The 18,954-nt window shown below is 41.9% G+C and overlaps 1 protein-coding gene across 2 annotated transcripts in view; it reads right to left on the reverse strand.

Annotated features, from left to right (window-relative positions):
• The window catches only part of GRID2 (glutamate ionotropic receptor delta type subunit 2), a 997,067-nt gene that overhangs the window by 336,079 nt on the left and 642,034 nt on the right, over positions 1 to 18,954 (reverse strand). For both annotated transcript variants that reach the window (XM_048508854.1, XM_048508855.1), the window contains exons 5-6: positions 18,731 to 18,784; positions 5,598 to 5,771 (exon numbers count right to left, since the gene is read on the reverse strand). In XM_048508854.1, the coding sequence (XP_048364811.1) occupies positions 5,598 to 5,771; positions 18,731 to 18,784 (228 nt within the window). The remainder of the gene's footprint in view (positions 1 to 5,597; positions 5,772 to 18,730; positions 18,785 to 18,954) is intronic.

The raw sequence follows: 18,954 nt of genomic DNA on the forward strand, positions 1-18,954 counted from the left end.
AAAAAGCTCATACAGTCAACTTTGTGTACATGAAGAGGAAAATGGAACATATATCACTATGGAATTGTAGGAAGTAGAAATGACATGAAGACTGTTGCCAACCATTTGTTATTGACTAATTCAATCCAGACTGAGAACCTGTGATGTTCTTCACAAGGTCTCTGGAATATAAGGTGGTGGCTGGCGATCTTTTGGGATTTAAACTGAGTTTCAGGCAACAAAGGAAATGTCTGCTTTGAAAGATTGACTCACTGAAGTCCCTCCCCTTCTCTGCTCTTTTCAGGCCACACCCCCCAAAGTCTCCAGGTATTTTCCAACCTGGAGCTGGCAACTCTACTGGAACAACCTGCCTTGCAACAGAAGGCTCTAATTGCAAGTAACAGGATATAGTGTCAGAGTGTAGGGAGCAGAGAGTCATGAAGAGTCACAGTTGGTATGAATCAGATACTTCTGGGTCCTGAGAGTGTTCCTAGCCAGCAAGAATAGATCTAAACAAAGTTCAAAGCTCAAGATAACTCCAAGGTATTGGGAACACATTTAGTGGACGTATCTGCATGGCTGCAGATAAGGATGTCCACCACCTCTTTAGATTGATTTATTGACAATCATCTCACAATGTGTGATGGAGGGATGGCAGTGACCCTGACAGGCCATTAAACCTTTTTTATTAGTGGGTGTGAGCGTACATTACACATTATATATTAGAGGAAGAATAGCCCCTTTTGACCTCTGAATAAGATATGCAGGGAAGGATGGGGCCCACAAAGACAAAAGCATCTAAGATGGAAACTGCAATGAGAAGAGGAATCAAGTGAAACTGAGTACAAAAATTGGTGGGATCCAACCCACTAACATTTAATTTCAGGAAAAATGAACCTTTTGTGGACAATTAGAAAACAGAAAGACTTTGAGCATTTATAACAATGACTGCTGAGCATGGCTGGGAAGAGGCACGCTGACTCTACTAGTTTTAGTAATATTGAAAAAAGCAGTTACTTTGGGCTAAAACATGAGTCTTGATACACCCAGCAGGCTTGAAGTGATGTAACAGCCCTGTCCAAAGGGGGAAGGGAACCTGCTGCTACGAGGGGCTGCGCTAACAGATTTGCCCTCCCTGAGACACATGTCCCAGAGAAAGGGGCAGCTCTGCTGGCAAGTAGCCACAGCAGCCCTCCACAACAGTGGAACATGGTGTGAGATGCCATGCCAGTGTCTTTGCACTCCACTCGCCCCAGCATAGTGGGGGTAGTCTGGGGGTGTGGTCAGGGGAGGGGAGAACGCTAGTTACATTACACCATTATACCAGTGAGCAGGTCTTTGGATTTACCAGAAAACCCTCTTGGGAACGGTGGTGTGGAACTGACGCAGCGCCACGTCTGGGCACCTGGCCCTTTGGATGGGGCTGTCCAGCTACTGTTAATGCGCTCCTATAACAAATTCCATGCTGCACCGCATAGCTGTATTAAAAACTGTTGTGGAATCAGCTACATCAAATCTTGAGCGCTGGACCTCTGGTCTCATAATGGCTCAAAAGTAGTATATGATCCCCCTCACCCAAGATTGCTTAATGCTTTCTGAAAAAAAATATCCATAGATACTAGGACACTCAGCCCAAGAAATGTAATGCGGGCCTATCAAAATATGGCTTGAATGTTGATGAACTGAAAGCTGCCCTTGTAGATCAGACAAACAAGATAATTAAAAGAGGATTAAAAGAGGATTAACTCCCAGGCAGACATGGACTGTTTTTGCTTAATATGGATTTTTCTTCATGGTATAGGATTATAAAAGCCAACATTGTTTCTCAGCTACATTTGGCCGATTTAACAGTCCCTCTCTTGCGTGATGTTCTTGGTATTCCCCAAATTCAGACAACATAAACAACATTTGGATGTCAAAGAACTCTCATCAATGAGAGACTGTGGGCATTTCCCCACTCTCGAGGATCCCCCCTATGCCGCGCACTGCTCTCAGCGCGCGGTATCCCTGGCGCACGCCTGGGCATCCCCACGAGAGCGCGGGGTCATCAAAAGGCACCATTTACAAGAGCGCCAGGGATGCCATGCGCTGAGGGGGCGCGAGAGGGGCAGTGTTGGGGCGGCTGTGCTGTCGCCGCCCGTCGTGGGGAGTGCCCCAGGACACCGCACTACTTGAGGAGAGTAGCACGGGGCTTAAGGTAAGTGGGGAAAGAGCCTGTATTGCTATATATTCAGCACTTTGATATCTTTATTGTCTGACATGAGCACTGAGAATCACCACACACACACCAAGACAGATACCCCCTGTAGTGTAGGGTAGAGTAGTGGTTAAGAGCAGGTGGATTCTAATCTGGAAAACTGGGTTCAATTCCCCACTCATCTACCTGAGTGGCAGAGGCTTATCTGGTGAACCAGATGTGTTTCCACACTCTTATATTCCTGCTGGGTGACCTTGGGCTAGTCACAGTTCTCTCAGAACTCTCTCAGTCCCATCTACCTCACAAGATGTCTGTTGTGGGGAGAGGAAGGGAAATGAGCATGTAAGCCCTTTTGAATGTTCCTTACAGGAGAGAAATGTGGCGAATGAATCCAAAACTCTTCTTCTCTTCTTCTCTTCGTCCTATCCCCTGCCAAACTCCAACCAAACATCCCATGAAAAGAATTTAAATGGCTTCTAATGTTGCCGACTCGAGGATTGGAAATTCCTGGAGATTTGGGTATGAAGCCTACAGAGGATAGGGATTTCAGAAAGGCAGGATACTATAGAGCAGTGTTTCCCAACTTTTTTGACATCTTGGTACCCTTGACCTCACTCGTCATATCTCACTGTACCCCTGCCATCCCCCCTTCCCCTCCCAGTGCCCCTGCTTGCCACCACCCCCCGCATCTTCCCCTCCCAGGGTAAAGGGAAGCACTGGGGGGGGGGCGATGCGGGAATTGGCTGCCGACCTTGCGGCAGGTTCTGCCTCCTGGGCCAGCTCCATGTCCTTGCTGGTGCTGGTGGGAGACACCACAAAATTGAGGGTGGTGGTGGTAGTGTTGCCGCGGTACCCCTGGGACATGCTCACAGCACCCCAGGGTACCACGGAACCCTGGTTGGGAATAACTGCTATAGAACCCTTCCCCAAAGCAGTCATTTTCTCCACGAGAATTCTGTAGGCACCACCCGTAGGCTCACATTCCTAAATACTAAGTTGCCAGTAGCATGACAAGGCAAATTATTGTTTATTGGTTAATATGCCCATTTCAGGAAATGAGACTTGTCTATAAAAAAAACAGACATTAGTCACCTGTAATTTATTGACTGCAAATCGTAATACACTATGGCGCCAAAGCCAAAATGACAACCAACTGCTCAGCATGATATCTACTGGGATCAAGAAACATTCAAGCTGTTTTCCCTTTGAAAACACAAACAGCAGCAATTTGGATCTGCCCCTTAAATAGTGACTGATAGGCTTGGGACCCTCATAAACAATGCTATTGATTGATAGTTGAGTATGATTTAACTCTGTACCTAATGTACCACCTAGTGTACTACTTAGAAGTAATCTCCAGTTTTTCTAACTACAAGCTACCATGTTTTGTTTACTGTTACTCTCTGTTCTGCAAAGAACTTATGTGATCCAATTCCCACTGGAGGCACATCCAAATTACTCCAGGCGTGTATATTTTCAGAGAGAGATGCTGCATTGTTTTGCTGTCTCTGCATGCTTTGGGCCAGCATAAGATATTTTTGCAGTAGATATAGTGCAATGAAATAATATCTGCATAATGCTCTCTCTCTCTCTCTCTCTGGCTGTTTCCGCACATTGAAATCGTTGATTTCAGCCCAGTAAAATCGTTGATTTCAGCCCAGTAAAACATTGTTTTGGGGGGAGCCTTTGCACAGGCACCACTGCCAAATTGATGCAGCGGCGCTCCCTCCCCCCCAAAAAACAGCATTTTAAAACTTCGCTCAGGGAGCGAGGTTTTTGGAAAACACCGACTTCCATTCGGGGCCGAGCGAACGGCACCAGGTGGAAGCCGGCATTTTTCCCACGGCCCTCCCAAATGGCTCTTATCTTCTGCTGCCTTCTGTAGCATTTTCTCCTGATGTTCACCTGCATCTTTGGCTGGCATCTTCAGAGGATACAGCCCGGAAATCCCACAACACTCCAGTTCTGAAAATGTTTCAAAACAAGTTTATATTCTGGTTCAAAGTTAACTTATGATATCATTTTGTTTGATGGTTTTTATGCCTAATAAAGGTTTTTGATTGATTGATTGATTGATTGATTGATTGATTGATTGATTGATTGATATCATTTCAATTGTATCATTTCGATTGCAATACACAGAATTTTAGAGCCACGATTTTACAGTGGTTAAGAGGAGTGGACTCTAATCTGAGAACTGGGTTTGATTCTGCACACCTCCAATCCGGTGAACTGGATTTGTTTCCCAGCTCTTCTACATGAAGTGGCTGGGTGAGCTTGGCCTAGTCACAGTTTTTTCAGAACTCTCTCAGCTCCACCTACCTCACAAATTGTCTCTTGTAGGAAGAGGAAGGTAAGGAGTTTGTAAGCTGCTTTCAGACTCCTTACAATTGAGAAAAGCAAGGTATAAATGCAAACTCCTCTTCTGTAGTATTATCTGTACCAATATTTTGACTATCCTTTTTACACTCTCATGTATACTTTGCTTGGTTCCTATTTTTTCTGCTTTTTATACTGTATTGGAGGCCAGCTTCTTGATCGTTTATTTAATTCAGCTATATTTAATTCATTCCAGAAGCATGTAAAATTCCATATGAAAGAAACACAGTGTCCTTCAAATACAATATGGGGACAGGTAGCTGTGAACTTGGGTTAAATAGCATAAACGGACAATATATGCAATAATCCATAGTTCTATAAAGACCACCAGAGAGAAGAAAGCAAAACTATCAAAGCGTTTTGAAAACTCATTGCTTTTATCATTCCATTCAGCCGCTGAGTTTCTGTTCAGCTTTATAGATATAGGGCAATTCCCAGTGCATTCACGAAAGAAAGTTTTACTTTTAAATGTTCACTGGTCAAGTATAAAAGTCAGTCAGGCTACAATGCTATGTAGACTTATTTGAGAATAAGTCTCACTGAATCCTGCCAATGGTAACACTGAGTGGTTATGCATACAACTGTGCTGCAAGACAGCCTCTACTGCAGAATGTAATTCTGTGTTGGTGTTGGCTGGAAAAATGGTGTTTAGTTGTGCAAGACTGAGGAAGATTATTGAATGACATCTTTAGCTAGCTTCTTACCATAAGAATGGGGGTGGGAGACATATCTACAAAGCCTCACATTGCTGAAGAAAACTTGGAATACACATGAAGCGGCCTTATAATGAATCAGAGTATCAGACTACTGAAGTGACTATTGGCTACTTAGCCTGGCAGTGGCTCTCCAGGGTCTCAGGTTGAGGTCTTTCACATCACCCACTTTATGGCCCTTTTTAACTGAAGATGGCAGGGATAGAACCTGGAACCTTCTGCATGGCAAGATGCTCTACCAGTGAGCCACAGTCCAAACATGTGAGAGGACTTTCCTGTTTTAAACATAGCATAAGAGTAGCAATGCATTCTCTGTGAACAGAAGATACCTCCATGTTTTGGGAGAAAGGGTCCTTAGGATCACACAGTGATGAAGATATTTGGTGGTTCCCACGGAAACAACGCTGACTTATGTTCTGTGGCACTGGAAACGACTGCCGAATAATGGTTAACCTTCCAATTGACTTTCGCACCAGCTCTTGCACGTCCGCATCATTTATTTCCTGCAAGATAAGGCATAATAAATATGGAGAAAATGTAAATGTCAACAACACTTTATAACGGAAGAAACGAGTTCATTAAAATGTGATTGTATTCCATTGTTGCCGCATTTAATCAGGTATGGGAAGGCCCGATGCAATAACCTCCGACTGATATAATCACCTGAAATCGTCAGTGTTTTCCACTGAAGCTGCAGGTGTGCGAAACCCAAGAGGGAAACTCAACTGGAAGCCTATTTGGTGCTCCCTTCCCAGACATATATAAAGAGAAAAAGAGAGGAATGAAAGGTGGCAAGAAGCTGTAATATCTTTGTCTAGAAAAGGTGAAAAAGCATTGCCAGGGGTTAGGCCATTTATGGGGCATCTTCCTGTTCAGCTCATTCCGGAATGGCTGTTGTGGGAAGCAGTATCAGAATAACAGGGAATGGAAGAATGGGATAAAATAACGCACTCAGATATGAAGGGAGCAGCTCAGAGAGAAATGTTGTAAGAAGCCTTTTTCGCACACACCACTCACACCATTTCAAAGATGTTTTCGATCCCAACCTCTACAACAAAGTTTGTCCACACTCACCTTCCAAAAATGTTGTTTCATGGCCACCAATGTTTTCTACACATGCTCTGTAGCAATGCTTCACAGCATTGCTGATACCAAAAACGTGTGGGGAAAAGAAAAACATAAGAAATAATACATTTTAAGAGGAGAGGGGGAAAGCTGTGTGGTGAGGGACCCAAAAAATAGCAGAGGAAGAGCTGAAACTGAGGTTTGGTGACCACACGGGGGGCTTGGAAATGGCCCATGGTTCTAACAGGAAAAATAAAACATTTCGGTATGATTGCACTGTGAGGGGAAACTGGCTCAGAAATATTTCAGTGAAAAGAAATACTATAAAAGTGTTTTCAGATACAATGGAGAAAATGTGCGTTGAAAATGAAATGGGAGAGGGATGGAAGCATGCAGAAATCAACTGAAGAAACATTTTATTTCCAGTGTGAAAATGTTGTAAAGGGCATATGTGGAAATGGCCGGAGTCTTCCTTTGACACTCAGGCCCCATCCGCACACGCAAAATAATGCGTTTTCAAACCACTTTCACAACTGTTTGCAAGTGGTTTTTGCTATTCTGCACAGCTTCAAAGAGCACTGAAAGCAGTTTGAAAGTGCATTATTCTGCATGTGTGGAATGAGCCAGATACTCCGAGGAGCACTGAAACTTGAGCCGCTGGAAGGACAAATAAAATGAATGCTCTAAACCTGCCCTTCTATCATACCAATGGGAAACAGAGACATTCTCCCATACTGCGGGGCCAGACCAGCTGTCAGGCTTACCTGCCTTGGAGGGCTGCTGATAGCCAAGAGCGAGCAGAATCAAACAAGGAACAAGCCAGGCCTATGAAATCCCTCAGCTCACTCCAAGAAATGATGATTAAAGGCAGTTTGCAGGATAAGGCAATTGTCATTGGCACTATTAGTGAAATGCGAGTTGAGCAGCCCCAGCAATGCTGGCGTGTTTCACTATAAGAATTGCTCAGCTTGGCTTCCTGATGAGTCATTTTAGTTCCCCAGTCTTCTCCTGCCTTACTGTGTGCCACCACTCTAGGTTAAGCAGGGTTGGAAGAGCCTTTTCTGCTTCCTGCTTAACCTTCCATCCCTTGAAGTGTTCTATAGCATCATTTTATAATAACAGTGGTACTCCAACATCAGCACAAGGAGTATAGTATCAGAAGGTCCTACAGGAATGGACAGATCACTTGGCATAAATTCAGTAAACTAATTAAACCTGGAGTATGGAATTTTGCTAAAGCCTGTGCTGGCATTCCTAAAAGAAGGTATGATCTATTGTTGTGCATCAGGCTATCCACATATGACATTCTGGAACATTAATCTATAGTGACGCAAGGAAAACCATAATTATCTGACATGGGGAGTTGAAAACTCATAATCTGAAAGTCTTGTCAGTCTCCAATGAACATCTGGATTTGAACCTTTGTTGTTGTTTGTTATTGATTGTTATTAAATATTTCCCAAGTGACTCTAGACTTAAATCTAATCGAGTCCAGAGAGAGAATGTTGAAAATGGAAATGTTAAATAAAAGGTAGGCATTGTGACATGTAAATGAATATACTCAAAATTCCCAGAACAACTGGGTCAAGTGGAGCTCTATTGTTATTTTATTCCTTAGCAGACTTGCAAAGAAAATGCTGAGAGATGTGAATTTTAAACATCAATCTTCTCGACTACGCTAAACCTATTTTTTCCTCTTTGTAGCCTGTCATAGATTTTGAAGCCATCTGTTATTTATGTTCTTTATGAAGTATAGATTTTTCTGCAAACAAAATAACACCTGGCATCAGCTGTGTCCAGTGTAATATCCTGCATTTCTGGTCGATTAATCCTTAACGTACCATAGATAATGGTTTCTCTCAGTGTATGATGCTGTCTTATCATTTAGACTGTATCAATTCACTAGCTACAAGGGGGAGGAGAATGTTGCTACCTCTTGCACAAAATGCAAGCAGTTTTTTGTACACCTGCAATATAATTAGAAGGAGGAGTTCAAAAGAACCTCACAAACTCTGTTCAAAGGACAGAGTTTTTATTCAATTGGAAGGAAGGTGGGTAGGTTCACCATGGATCATTTTGCTTACACATTTTGCATGCCACATGAGTACTTATGGCAAGTAGGCACATGGTAAATACCCCTTGGTGCCTTCATTGCGCTTTAGAAACAGACAAGCATTCAGCTATGAATGCAGAGGAAAACGTCCTCGTTCTGCTGAAATTCCAGTTGGACAGTTCTCCAGATTAGAGTTCACCACTCAACTACTACACGTCACTGGCTCTGTAAATGAATTTGCTCTTCAAAGCATTATATACATTGATGAAGCATTATTAAAAATCTCTCTCGTTATTCATTTACACACTTCCTTTCTCTCCAGTGGCAACTTATATCATTCTCCTCTCCTGCATTTTCTTTTCACAACAACCCAGTGAATAGGTTAGGCTGAGAGAATGTGACTGGCCCAAGTTCCCATACAGAGTTTCCATGGAATGAATGGGGATTCGAATCTGGGTCTTCCAGATACTACTCCAACACTCTTGACAACAACACCACCCAGGCTCTCCCTCTCTCTCCCTCTCTGTGTCAGAATCAGTTATCAGCATTCTCTCAAACATGATCACACTCATAAAGGTCCAGCATTTCATTGTATGCTTACATAATGCTAAGAAACAGAACCCAAGGTGTGGCTGTACAAAAAAAAAAGATGGGAATATGCAAATGAAGGTTGGTTCAGTTCTCAGTCACTCCAGTTAAACTCTACAGGACCAAATAAATGGGCTAAAAGGTAAAGGAATAACAGCCATTCACTACAATGAAGAACAGCTAAGCACTATATATTGGGATAATTCTAAAGCAGGCAGGGCACTGTTCCAGATATTGCATATACATTACATGTACAATGCCCTGACCTAAATCGTCCAGACCAGAGATCTTCAAACTATGGCCCTCCAGATGTTCATGGACTACAATTCCCATCAGCTCCTCCCAGCATGGCTAAGTGGCAGGGCTGATGGGAACTGTAGTTCATGAACATCTGGAGGGCCATAGTTTGAAGACCCCTGGTCCAGACTAACCTGACCTCATTTGATCTTGGAAGCTAAGCAGGGTCAGACCTAATTAGTACTTGGATGAGAGATCATCATGGAAGTCCAGGGCTGCATCACAAAGGCAGGGAATGGGAAATCACCTCTGTCCATCTCTTGCACTGAAAACCCTACAGGGTTTCCATGTCAGTTGCAACTTGGTGCCATTTTCCACCACCACCACATATGCAGTGTGAATTTTTGCATTCCTAGGCATCCTTCAACATACACACCATCCATAATGAAAGTGAGTATGTGGCACTGGCTAGTAAACTTTCCCAATAGCTTTCCCAGTCTAGCTGAAATGTTGCTGTTTTCTGGGGCCTAGGCCCATGATCGTCAGTTTAGTCGTGTGGATAGGAGGTCTCATTTCTTGAGCCATGATGCTTTGTGTCCACAGAAGCAATACTGTTCTGTGAGCCCACAGGCACTGCCTCATGCAGAACTGGATCATCAGACTAGTGTGATGTTTGCTTCGGTAGCAACTGAGAAGTTGTCAGGACATTTAATGCTGTGAAACATCAAGCTCGCATGACCACACGACGCTGCCAGGTTCTATTTTCAAAGAAGTTTAGACTTTTAGCTGCGCAAACATTTATCATTTTGTCACTCCCCCCAAAGCATACAGCCTTGTTTCTTCAGTGTTCAGCACTTCTGCGCATTTTAATTAGAATTCACAGTTTTTAGATTCTTCCTTTGCCTTTAGGCAATTGCTGCCCCTTAGACATAACTGTGTGTCTTATAAACACTATCTGGAGACTAAAAATACAGTAGAAAGAAGCTTCAAGAAGGAATGGGCAACATATATATTGTCACCATAATGAGACAGAGGACAGATTCACAGAGCCAGCACTTTTTATTTTTATGGATTACACTGGTGTATTTTTGTTTTATTTATCCCTTCAATTACATATGTAAAAGCAACTTTTGATGATTCATTGTTTTCTATAACAATTCACTGGAAGTCAAAAATATTATTATTATGTAAAATCAGCCAACTCAACTTTAGTTTATTTTTCATATAGGCCGTTTCCGCACGGTAAAAATATTGTGAGTTGAACAAGAAAAATATCCCTGTGCAGCCTAGAATTCCGCAAAGTTCCCAGTGCTAAAGCAGGTCTGTCCCAGTGTGTCCCTGTGATATTTCATTACCCCTGGATTTCAAAAATTGCCAGTTTGGTGGTTCTTTTAAAAAATCCTGGAGTGACCCTGATTATGCCTGCTACTGTGCGAAAACCAATCGAAGCAGGACTGGTTTATTTTCCCCATCCAGCCACCTGATCTCCCTACTTGACATTCATTCAAGCTGCCACTCAAAAACAACAGCCAATCAGAACACAGGACACAAGACACACTCAGAAATACTTGCAGCTGCCACTCAAAAAAACCCCCAGCCAATCAGAACGTGGGACACCAGGTATGCTCAGTTATGCTTCCAACATAAATACAGAAGTCTCGGGCTCGTCCAAAAGAAATTGGAGTATTTCCTCCCAGTTTTCAATGATTCCTTCAAAAATTGGGCAGCCGTTTGGATGGACACCCTGGGATAAAATAGACCCAGGTTAAAAAAAAACCCTGGTGGTACACAGGTATAACTTTGCCAAGAAGAAACAGCCATATACAACCATAAAAAGTATAGAAGCGAACTGAAACTACCTTCAGAATCTTTTTATGGATTGCCCTCAGTAATGTTCCTTCATAGCCAATTTTTATTAGCAGCATAATGTTGTGATATAATCCAATCTTAGGGTTGCCAGGTCAAGAGACTAGGTGGGTGGCCATTGACAACACCATGATGTAACTTCAACTTTGTAACTTTGACAACACCATGATGTAACTTCAACTTTGTAACAACATGATGTAACTTTTCCAGGAAGGTGTGATTCCTAATGAAGTGTGATATTGCCTCAGGTTTTCCAAGGAAGTGATGTCATACCTCTTTAAGAACCATACCATCTTAGGAATCACCCAAAACTCTATGGTAAAACCAAATAACTTTTCAGTGATTCCTAGACTAGTATCACTTATTGATCATTTCCCAGAAGCAATGCCGCTGTTGCCGACAGCCATTTTTTCATTTATTTTTCTTACATCGCCACTTCACGCAAGAAGTGGAAGTGAGGGATCCCTTCTCCAGGGGACTGGAAGCCCTATTCAGTCAATATGATCCTCATCAAATGTGACCACACATAAGACTAACTTAGAAGAGGAAGAAAGAGCAGGTAGGGAACAAATAAAAGAGAGTGGTTAAAAAGTATTGAGCAGAGGTAACTTTGGTAAATATTTATACCAATAGTTTTCCTCCCTAGAAAGGAAACTGGAGAATATTCCAGAAGCATTATTCAAAGAGGGGTTAAAAAAAGAATTGGAAATGGCAACGATCTCTTAAACCTTAACCCCCGTACTTTAGCCAGCATAAATGGTTATGTTGAAAATTTACCTTGATGGCAATGAGAAGTTTCAACCCACTTTTATGTAGCAGCACAATAATAACTGAGCATAGTAAAGTCCTTATGCTAATTTCCCCAGAAGTGATGGCACACTGTCCCCAGTGGTCACCCCCTATGTATCTTTACCTACCCCCCCCCCCATTCTGCTGTTTTTGGTGGCCGTTTCCCCACTTACCCTTGTCGGAGGGTTGCTGAACGCAATTCCCAGCACGTGCAATTCCTGGCGCGCGCCCCGGCTTCATCAAAAGGCACCATTTGAAAAGGTGCCAGGAATTACGCACGCTGAGGGGGCGCGAGAGAGGCAGCGTCGGGGCGGCTGCGTTCTCGCAGCCCCTGAAGTGGTAAGTGCAGCTGGACCCCGCGCTACTTTAGGAGAGTAGCGCGGGGCTTAGGGTAAGTGGGGAAAGGGCCTCTGTTATCACTATCAATCCTGCATTTCTTAAAAGTTCTGGGAAAGATCACAGTAAATCCTGGATGGTTGTTATATGGATAAGACAATCTGAATTTTCTCATGTCAATGATTTCATTAACCCAGTCCCTGAAGCACTCACCATACCCCCTCCTTGATTCTTTTTCTCCCTTCCAACAATAAGGTGAACTCTGACTTTCTTATATATACAGATAATACTTTCAAAAATTTAAAAAGAGTCCATTTCCCCTCCCCAAATTAAGGTGCAAGGAAAGTAATATGCAGTAATGACCACTCTTCTGAAAAGACTTCAAGATGACAACCATGATGCACATTATGACAATCAGCAGTTGTCACAATGAAAAATGTGATGTAATAACTGGAGAGGACAGGAGACTGTTGGATTCGACCCCCACTCAACATGAAACTCATTGGGTCTCTTTGGGCCTACTGATTTCTCAGCCTAGCCTGTTCCTTCAAGATTAGTTAAATTTGGGGGAAATGATGGGACAATAAAGGAAAAGAAAGGGGGGGGGAACCCTCTCATCCTTTTCTCCCAATACATAACAGTACTTAAAATAGAAAGTAACACACAATAAAATCAAGGACAGATTTTCAAACATTCTCACATGTTGAAAGGAACAAATGAAACGGAAAAAATTCAGAGTATCTAGATCAAGTGTGGGCTATATGTAGTCCTTGAAGCATATTTGGGGATTCTAAGTTTTCATTTTTTTCAAATGCTGTTTTTAACAAGAACTGACAACCGACCAAAGAACTGGAGATTCTTCGTTTCCAGTGCATGTGCGTTTTTTTTTTTCAAAAATGGCTCTTATGATTGCAGGGAGGTTAGAAATTTGTGATGGGCAGCTTGTAGTCCCCAGGGCCTTCACTGTAGCCTGCAGGGTTTGCGCAGAATATATCTTTCTGTTAAAGAAAAATGAAGCATCATCTGAGCCTCCATGGTTGCAGTGATAAATCTCACTAGGTAACAGGCAAAACCAAATTCTCATGTCATTTTCAGTACCAATGAGGATGCTCACCCTTTTATTCAAGAATGGAAAACAACAGCTTGTACCATCTGCTTTAAGCATTTCTTTCAGTCTGGCTTTGTTTGGCTAGCTTTAGTGGCCTTCATCAAATATTTCCACCTATGAGGGTTGGATCTCATCTAAATTTTGTGTCCAGAAGCATGACTTCCCCAACTTCCCCAATCAAAGCTTATACTCCAGATTAGAGTCCACTGCTCTTGACCATATACCACACTAGCTCAATATATAGACTTAACATGTGTGTATGCAAGAAAATATTGTTTTAAACATTGTTGGTTTTAAAAGAATATGAGCTAATTGAAAAACTAAAAATGATCTAAAATAGTCCACTTGTTAGGCCAGGGATCTCCAGATTTTTTTTTGGCCTGCAGACACATTTGGAATCCTGGGTGGAATAAAGTCATAATAGGGGTACAGTGCAATCCCAAACAGATTGACACTCTTCTAAGTGTACCAAAGTCAAGAGCTTGGGATGGCAGAGGTCATGTAATACAAATTTATGCTTTCCGCAACACAAGAATTCCCACCAACATATTCTCTCATGAAAATCAATTACTCTTTCTCACTTTACAAATATTAACCAGCAATATTAAATATACCAAAAACTATTAACTAGAAAGGTTAACACCCTACAGGGCAGGGAGAGGAGCAGGGGAAGCAAATACAACTACATATTTTTAAAAACTCACAATATATACAATCTGTATGTTCCAATTACAAAATTTGCAATCACCAAATCACACACCCAACCCTCCCACACTTTTAGTTCCAGGTTTTGGATTATGTCCCCAGGACTTTAAAAAAGTTAAAAATGTAACCCCCTCCAATAGAAGGCTGCCTTGAAGTACAGGTTTCCTGCTGAAACATAAACCGGGAAGGGGGGGGGGGCGGGGGCGCAAGCAGATAAAGTCTGATTATGCTAATTTATTGTAGTGTGGTGCAATTAAGAAAATCTAATAATTAAACATCAAAACACCTGTCTGTGGCAATCAAAAGCTGATCAAAAAAAAATATGAACATGCCTTCTCCAAACAATACTTGATGCAGAAGATACAGGTAAGCATAGAATTTACACAAGAGACCAATTATCTCCTAAATTAATTAAGATCAAGTAACATGGACATAACAAATTGCTCATAAAACACACCGAGGAACAAGTGAACCCCTTGTAATAAAGGAACAACAACCCAATCGTATACTATCCTACTGTATAATATTCCGCACCAATAACACAGTGCCATGGCATCTTTTAGTGGTTTGTACTGATTTTTAAATGGATATTTAAATGGATAAAATAAATACGGTATGCAAAAAGGCACTAAACTTAACACTCGGAAGTTCTATTGGGAAAATGCTTAGCATAGCCCTATAATCTATGCTGCATATTAATATCTTCACTATTACTCCACACACGCAGGGTCATCATTTCATGAAAAAAAGCATTTATGTTGCAGGCAAGCATGGGAGAAGAAAGATTTCCAGCAAGAGTAAAAAGGCCCATCTTGGGATACAATCAACATTAACCTGCAAATAACAACAACAACAACAACAACAACAACAACAACAACAACAACAACAACAACAACAACAACAACAACAGTTTAAGAGCATTTCATGTGCTACATCCCATATCTCAGGAAGCCAGATTATTCAACATTCTGACAGAAGAACTGGATGTAATCTCTGAACCGAATACAAAGAGAAGGGTGACTATCTCCAACCATGCCTTATTAGCACTGCTGTTCATAGTCACAGTTTTAGTGCACTCAGTGATGGATGATACACATATATGTCCTGGTTCAAACTGGAAGGAGTTTGACATTGGAGAACTCTCATGGGGAAGGGGGGAACACACTGGTTGAATTCAGCCAGCTTTTCTGTCAGTGAAAGGGAAGGAGGAGTCAGAGTGGTGTAGTGGTTAACGGTGGTGGATTCTAATCTGGAGAACTCAGTTTGATTTCCTATTCCTCCACAAGAAGCCTGCTGGGTGACCTTGGGCTAGCCAAAGTTCTTTCTGAACTCTCTTAGCCCCATCTACCTCAGGGAAGGTCATTGAAAGCTACTTTGAGACTCCTTATGGTTGAGAAAAGAAGGGTACATACCCCAACTTTTCTTCTTCACTACAAAAAAAAGGCTATGCTGTGCATGCAAAGGATATGCAGGGGCAATAATCATGGAGAAGGGAGACTATACTGAAATGGGGAACAGTGAAAAAGCTGGCTGAATGCAACCCATTTTCTAAAATTACTCAGACCTCCCAGGAAGTCCCTTGATCCTCCAGAGGGTATGAAGATGTCAGGATACTCTGACGACAATGTCCTTGAGATGCATTTTGGCAAAAGACAGGTAGTGAAAGACAACTAATGACCCTGTCCTATCATAAATCATCCATCTGGCTGACTGGCGGACCAGCCTAACACAAGCTCAGCAACAGCTATCACAGAAAAACCAGTCACAGAAACTACAAAGTAAGTGGGGTCGGGGGAAGAAGAGAAAAATCATGAAAAGTCCCTAAGTTGTAATGTTCACCTTTCTTTAGAAGTTGAACAGCATTGTAAGCTGCTAAAGCCCCGACTCTGAGTTTCTGTGATATCTCAAGCCCAGTGTTCTCATGTGCTGTCCATTGCCACACAGCACTTGCCCAAGTATATTCTGGCATTTGCTTCTTTCCCTAACCAAAGAGACTTCAATTTCACCAGTGTATAAGATGCCTCAGAAGAGTCAAGTAGAGGAAATGATTGAGAAGCAACTGGGTCCATCATAAGAGGATGCTCAGAACTTCTTAACTTTTTGTGGAGCCTTGAAACAATTTGTGGCAGCCATTTTGTTGTGTGGTCCTCTGCCTGTTGTCAAAATTCCAAAATTGCCCACAGGTTCAACAAGTTTGGGAACCCATTCTAGTACATAATGAACAAAAGGGTAATTTGTTGTTTGAAAGTTCAGGTCCCTCACAACCATTATGCATGTATTGGCCTCAGAAAATGCCAGTCTTTGACTAATTGGGTGTGTGAAGCCTGGGAGTATATGGAAAGCTAAAGTGACAGTCATGTCAGAACTGGTGACAGAATGGACTGATTTCATCTGGTGGTCATCCAGAACTCAGTAAATGCAAGAAGAGAATACAATTTGGGGGATGTTTATGTACAGCCGCAAGCTCTCAGTTTCAAGCCACCAACCTTATGGTGTCAGCATCTGTTTTCTTCCATTGCACCTTAGACTGGATAAACTACCTCTCTGTTTTTTTCCTGATGACATGAACAATCTACCACATGTTCCTTATATAAAATGGAGAAGGCAGTTCTTGCCTCCTAGTTTCAGTTTGCCACAGTTTTGGTTAAGAAGTCTTGACCAAGGATTCCATCTTGCTGGAATCCTTGAAGTGAAGGAAGGGAAGAGTGAGGAACAACTGAAGCAATCACCCATCTAAAGCCAGTGTGAGTCAGGTATTGGTTAGATCTGTTAAAAACTCCTCATTTCAAATAATTAAGAAATCTGCTTAGGATGAGGAGAAAGAGGGATGAAGATGTTCTTCAGTCAGGCACAAAATCTGGTTCTACCTGCTTCCCGAAATCTCCATGGAATTTTGTGATTTTCCACTTGCCATATGGGCAGGCAGAAATATCATGGGACAGAACTACCAGACATCAGTATTTGATCCAAATGGTTTCAATTGACCATTTACTCAGCAAGTCCATGAAATAGATACTAAGCCAAACTCTTGCTGCTACCGTAATGCCTTGACTATAAGGGGACACTAAGTCCACTAAGGACTTTTAAAGCATTTTTTCCATTGATCTCTTTCATCAGCCTTTCATATTTATTAATTTTACTGCATTTATATCCCATCTTAATGTGGGGCTTTCCGGGCAGCTTATACTGTTGGAATTGGTGACTTGCTAACCTTTGGCCCATTCCGCACATGCAGAATAATGCACTTTCAAACTGCTTTCAGTGCTCTTTGAAGCTGTGCGGAATAGCAAAATCCACTTGCAAACAGTTGTTAAAGTAGTTTGAAAACACATTATTTTGTGTGTGAGGAAGGGGCCTTTAAGATAAATGTAGAGAATTACTTTCAATTTCTTTAGGTTATCAAGATGATACAGGGCAAAAAAGGCATGGTTTATTAGGGAATACAGAAATATTTCATACTGAATTATCCATAATTTCACTATTCTGAATTGACAGGTAGAAGAAAAAGAAGAAGAGTTGGTTTTTAAAACCCTCTTTTCTCTACCTTAAGGAGTCTCAACGTGGCTTACAATTACCTTCCCTTTCCCTCTGCACAGGCAACTTGTGAGGTAAGTAAGGCTGAGAGAATTCTGAGAGGACTTTGACTAACCCAAGGTCACCCAGCAAGCTTCACGCAGAAGAGTGGAGACTCCAGCCTGGTTTTCCAGATTAGAGTCCACCACTCTTAACCGCTGCACCATGTCAATCTCAAATACTGCTTTTTTTGACCTCTGGGAGACATCTTTACTAGTCATAGTCCCAGTTATTGATCAACTATACTCTCTCTCTCTCTCTCTCTCTCTCTCTCTCTCTCTCTCTCTCCACATCTTATGGAAATGATGGCTGTGATCTCTTGTCTTCCATTTACAAGACTTTTCTAGCCAATCACTTTCTCCTTTACTGGGAAAATGTTTCTTTTGGTGAAAGGGATGGAAAAGCAAGGAGAAACCGAAGATAAGTAAGCTTTAGTTTATAGTCAGTGTGATCACCAGTCTCAGTCAGAGATTCTTTCCCTCCCACATTCCCCCTCTCCAAATTTCAATTGATAAAAAACAAACACCCAAACTATAGCTGGGAACAAGAATTTGCAGAAAAAGCATGTTGGTTTAGAAAGGGCAGTGTGAGTTGGCCTGGGTGCTCAAAATGTTTTCTATCTATTTCTATTTTACAGAAAATTTGTGGGAAATCTAACAATGATTTCATTGGGCATATCTCATTGGGGCTTGCCTGCAATGACCTACATATAATTATGGGGGGAAGGAAAGAGGAGAATCAATTAATCTTGTATAAATAACTAATTTCTGTTCTATAAAGAGATTCAGCACTCCCACTGGAAAGAATTCACAACACTCTTTGTGAGGATTTTTTAAAGTTCCTGTTAATAATTTCTATTTAAAACGTCTCCCAAAGCAACAAGCACTGACCAGAAGAAGGAAAAATCCCCCCCCAACTAGATATGCTCAGTAGGGGACTGCTTTTATTTATGTTATTCAAACTCTAAGCCTCTTTCACTTCTGTTTCCCCCCCCCCCCCACCTTCTTATTAAAACACAATTTCCCACCCAGCAGCGGGCCTGAACTTTGCTGCTGTTACTGTTTCCTATTGGCAAAGTCAAGGCTGGCTTGAACATTCCCAGTGTGTATGAAAACAGGATTCACATTCCCGCTGACAGTTACCTCATTTATAATGATCCAGTGACAGTCAAAAGCAACCAAATTGGCTTCCACGACCTGAAAATAGAACACAAACCAGCCATCAGTCATCTTATCACTATGAAAGCCAAAAAAACCCCCTATTAAATAGATGCTTCCCACCAATGGCGAACAAATAAATAAATAAAGCACAAGCTCTGAAAAGACCTTCACTATTCAATTGAGATAGAGGGACCCTTTCAGCAAAA

Source organism: Sphaerodactylus townsendi, linkage group LG10 (genome assembly GCF_021028975.2).
Source record: "Sphaerodactylus townsendi isolate TG3544 linkage group LG10, MPM_Stown_v2.3, whole genome shotgun sequence".
NCBI lineage: Eukaryota > Metazoa > Chordata > Lepidosauria > Squamata > Sphaerodactylidae > Sphaerodactylus > Sphaerodactylus townsendi.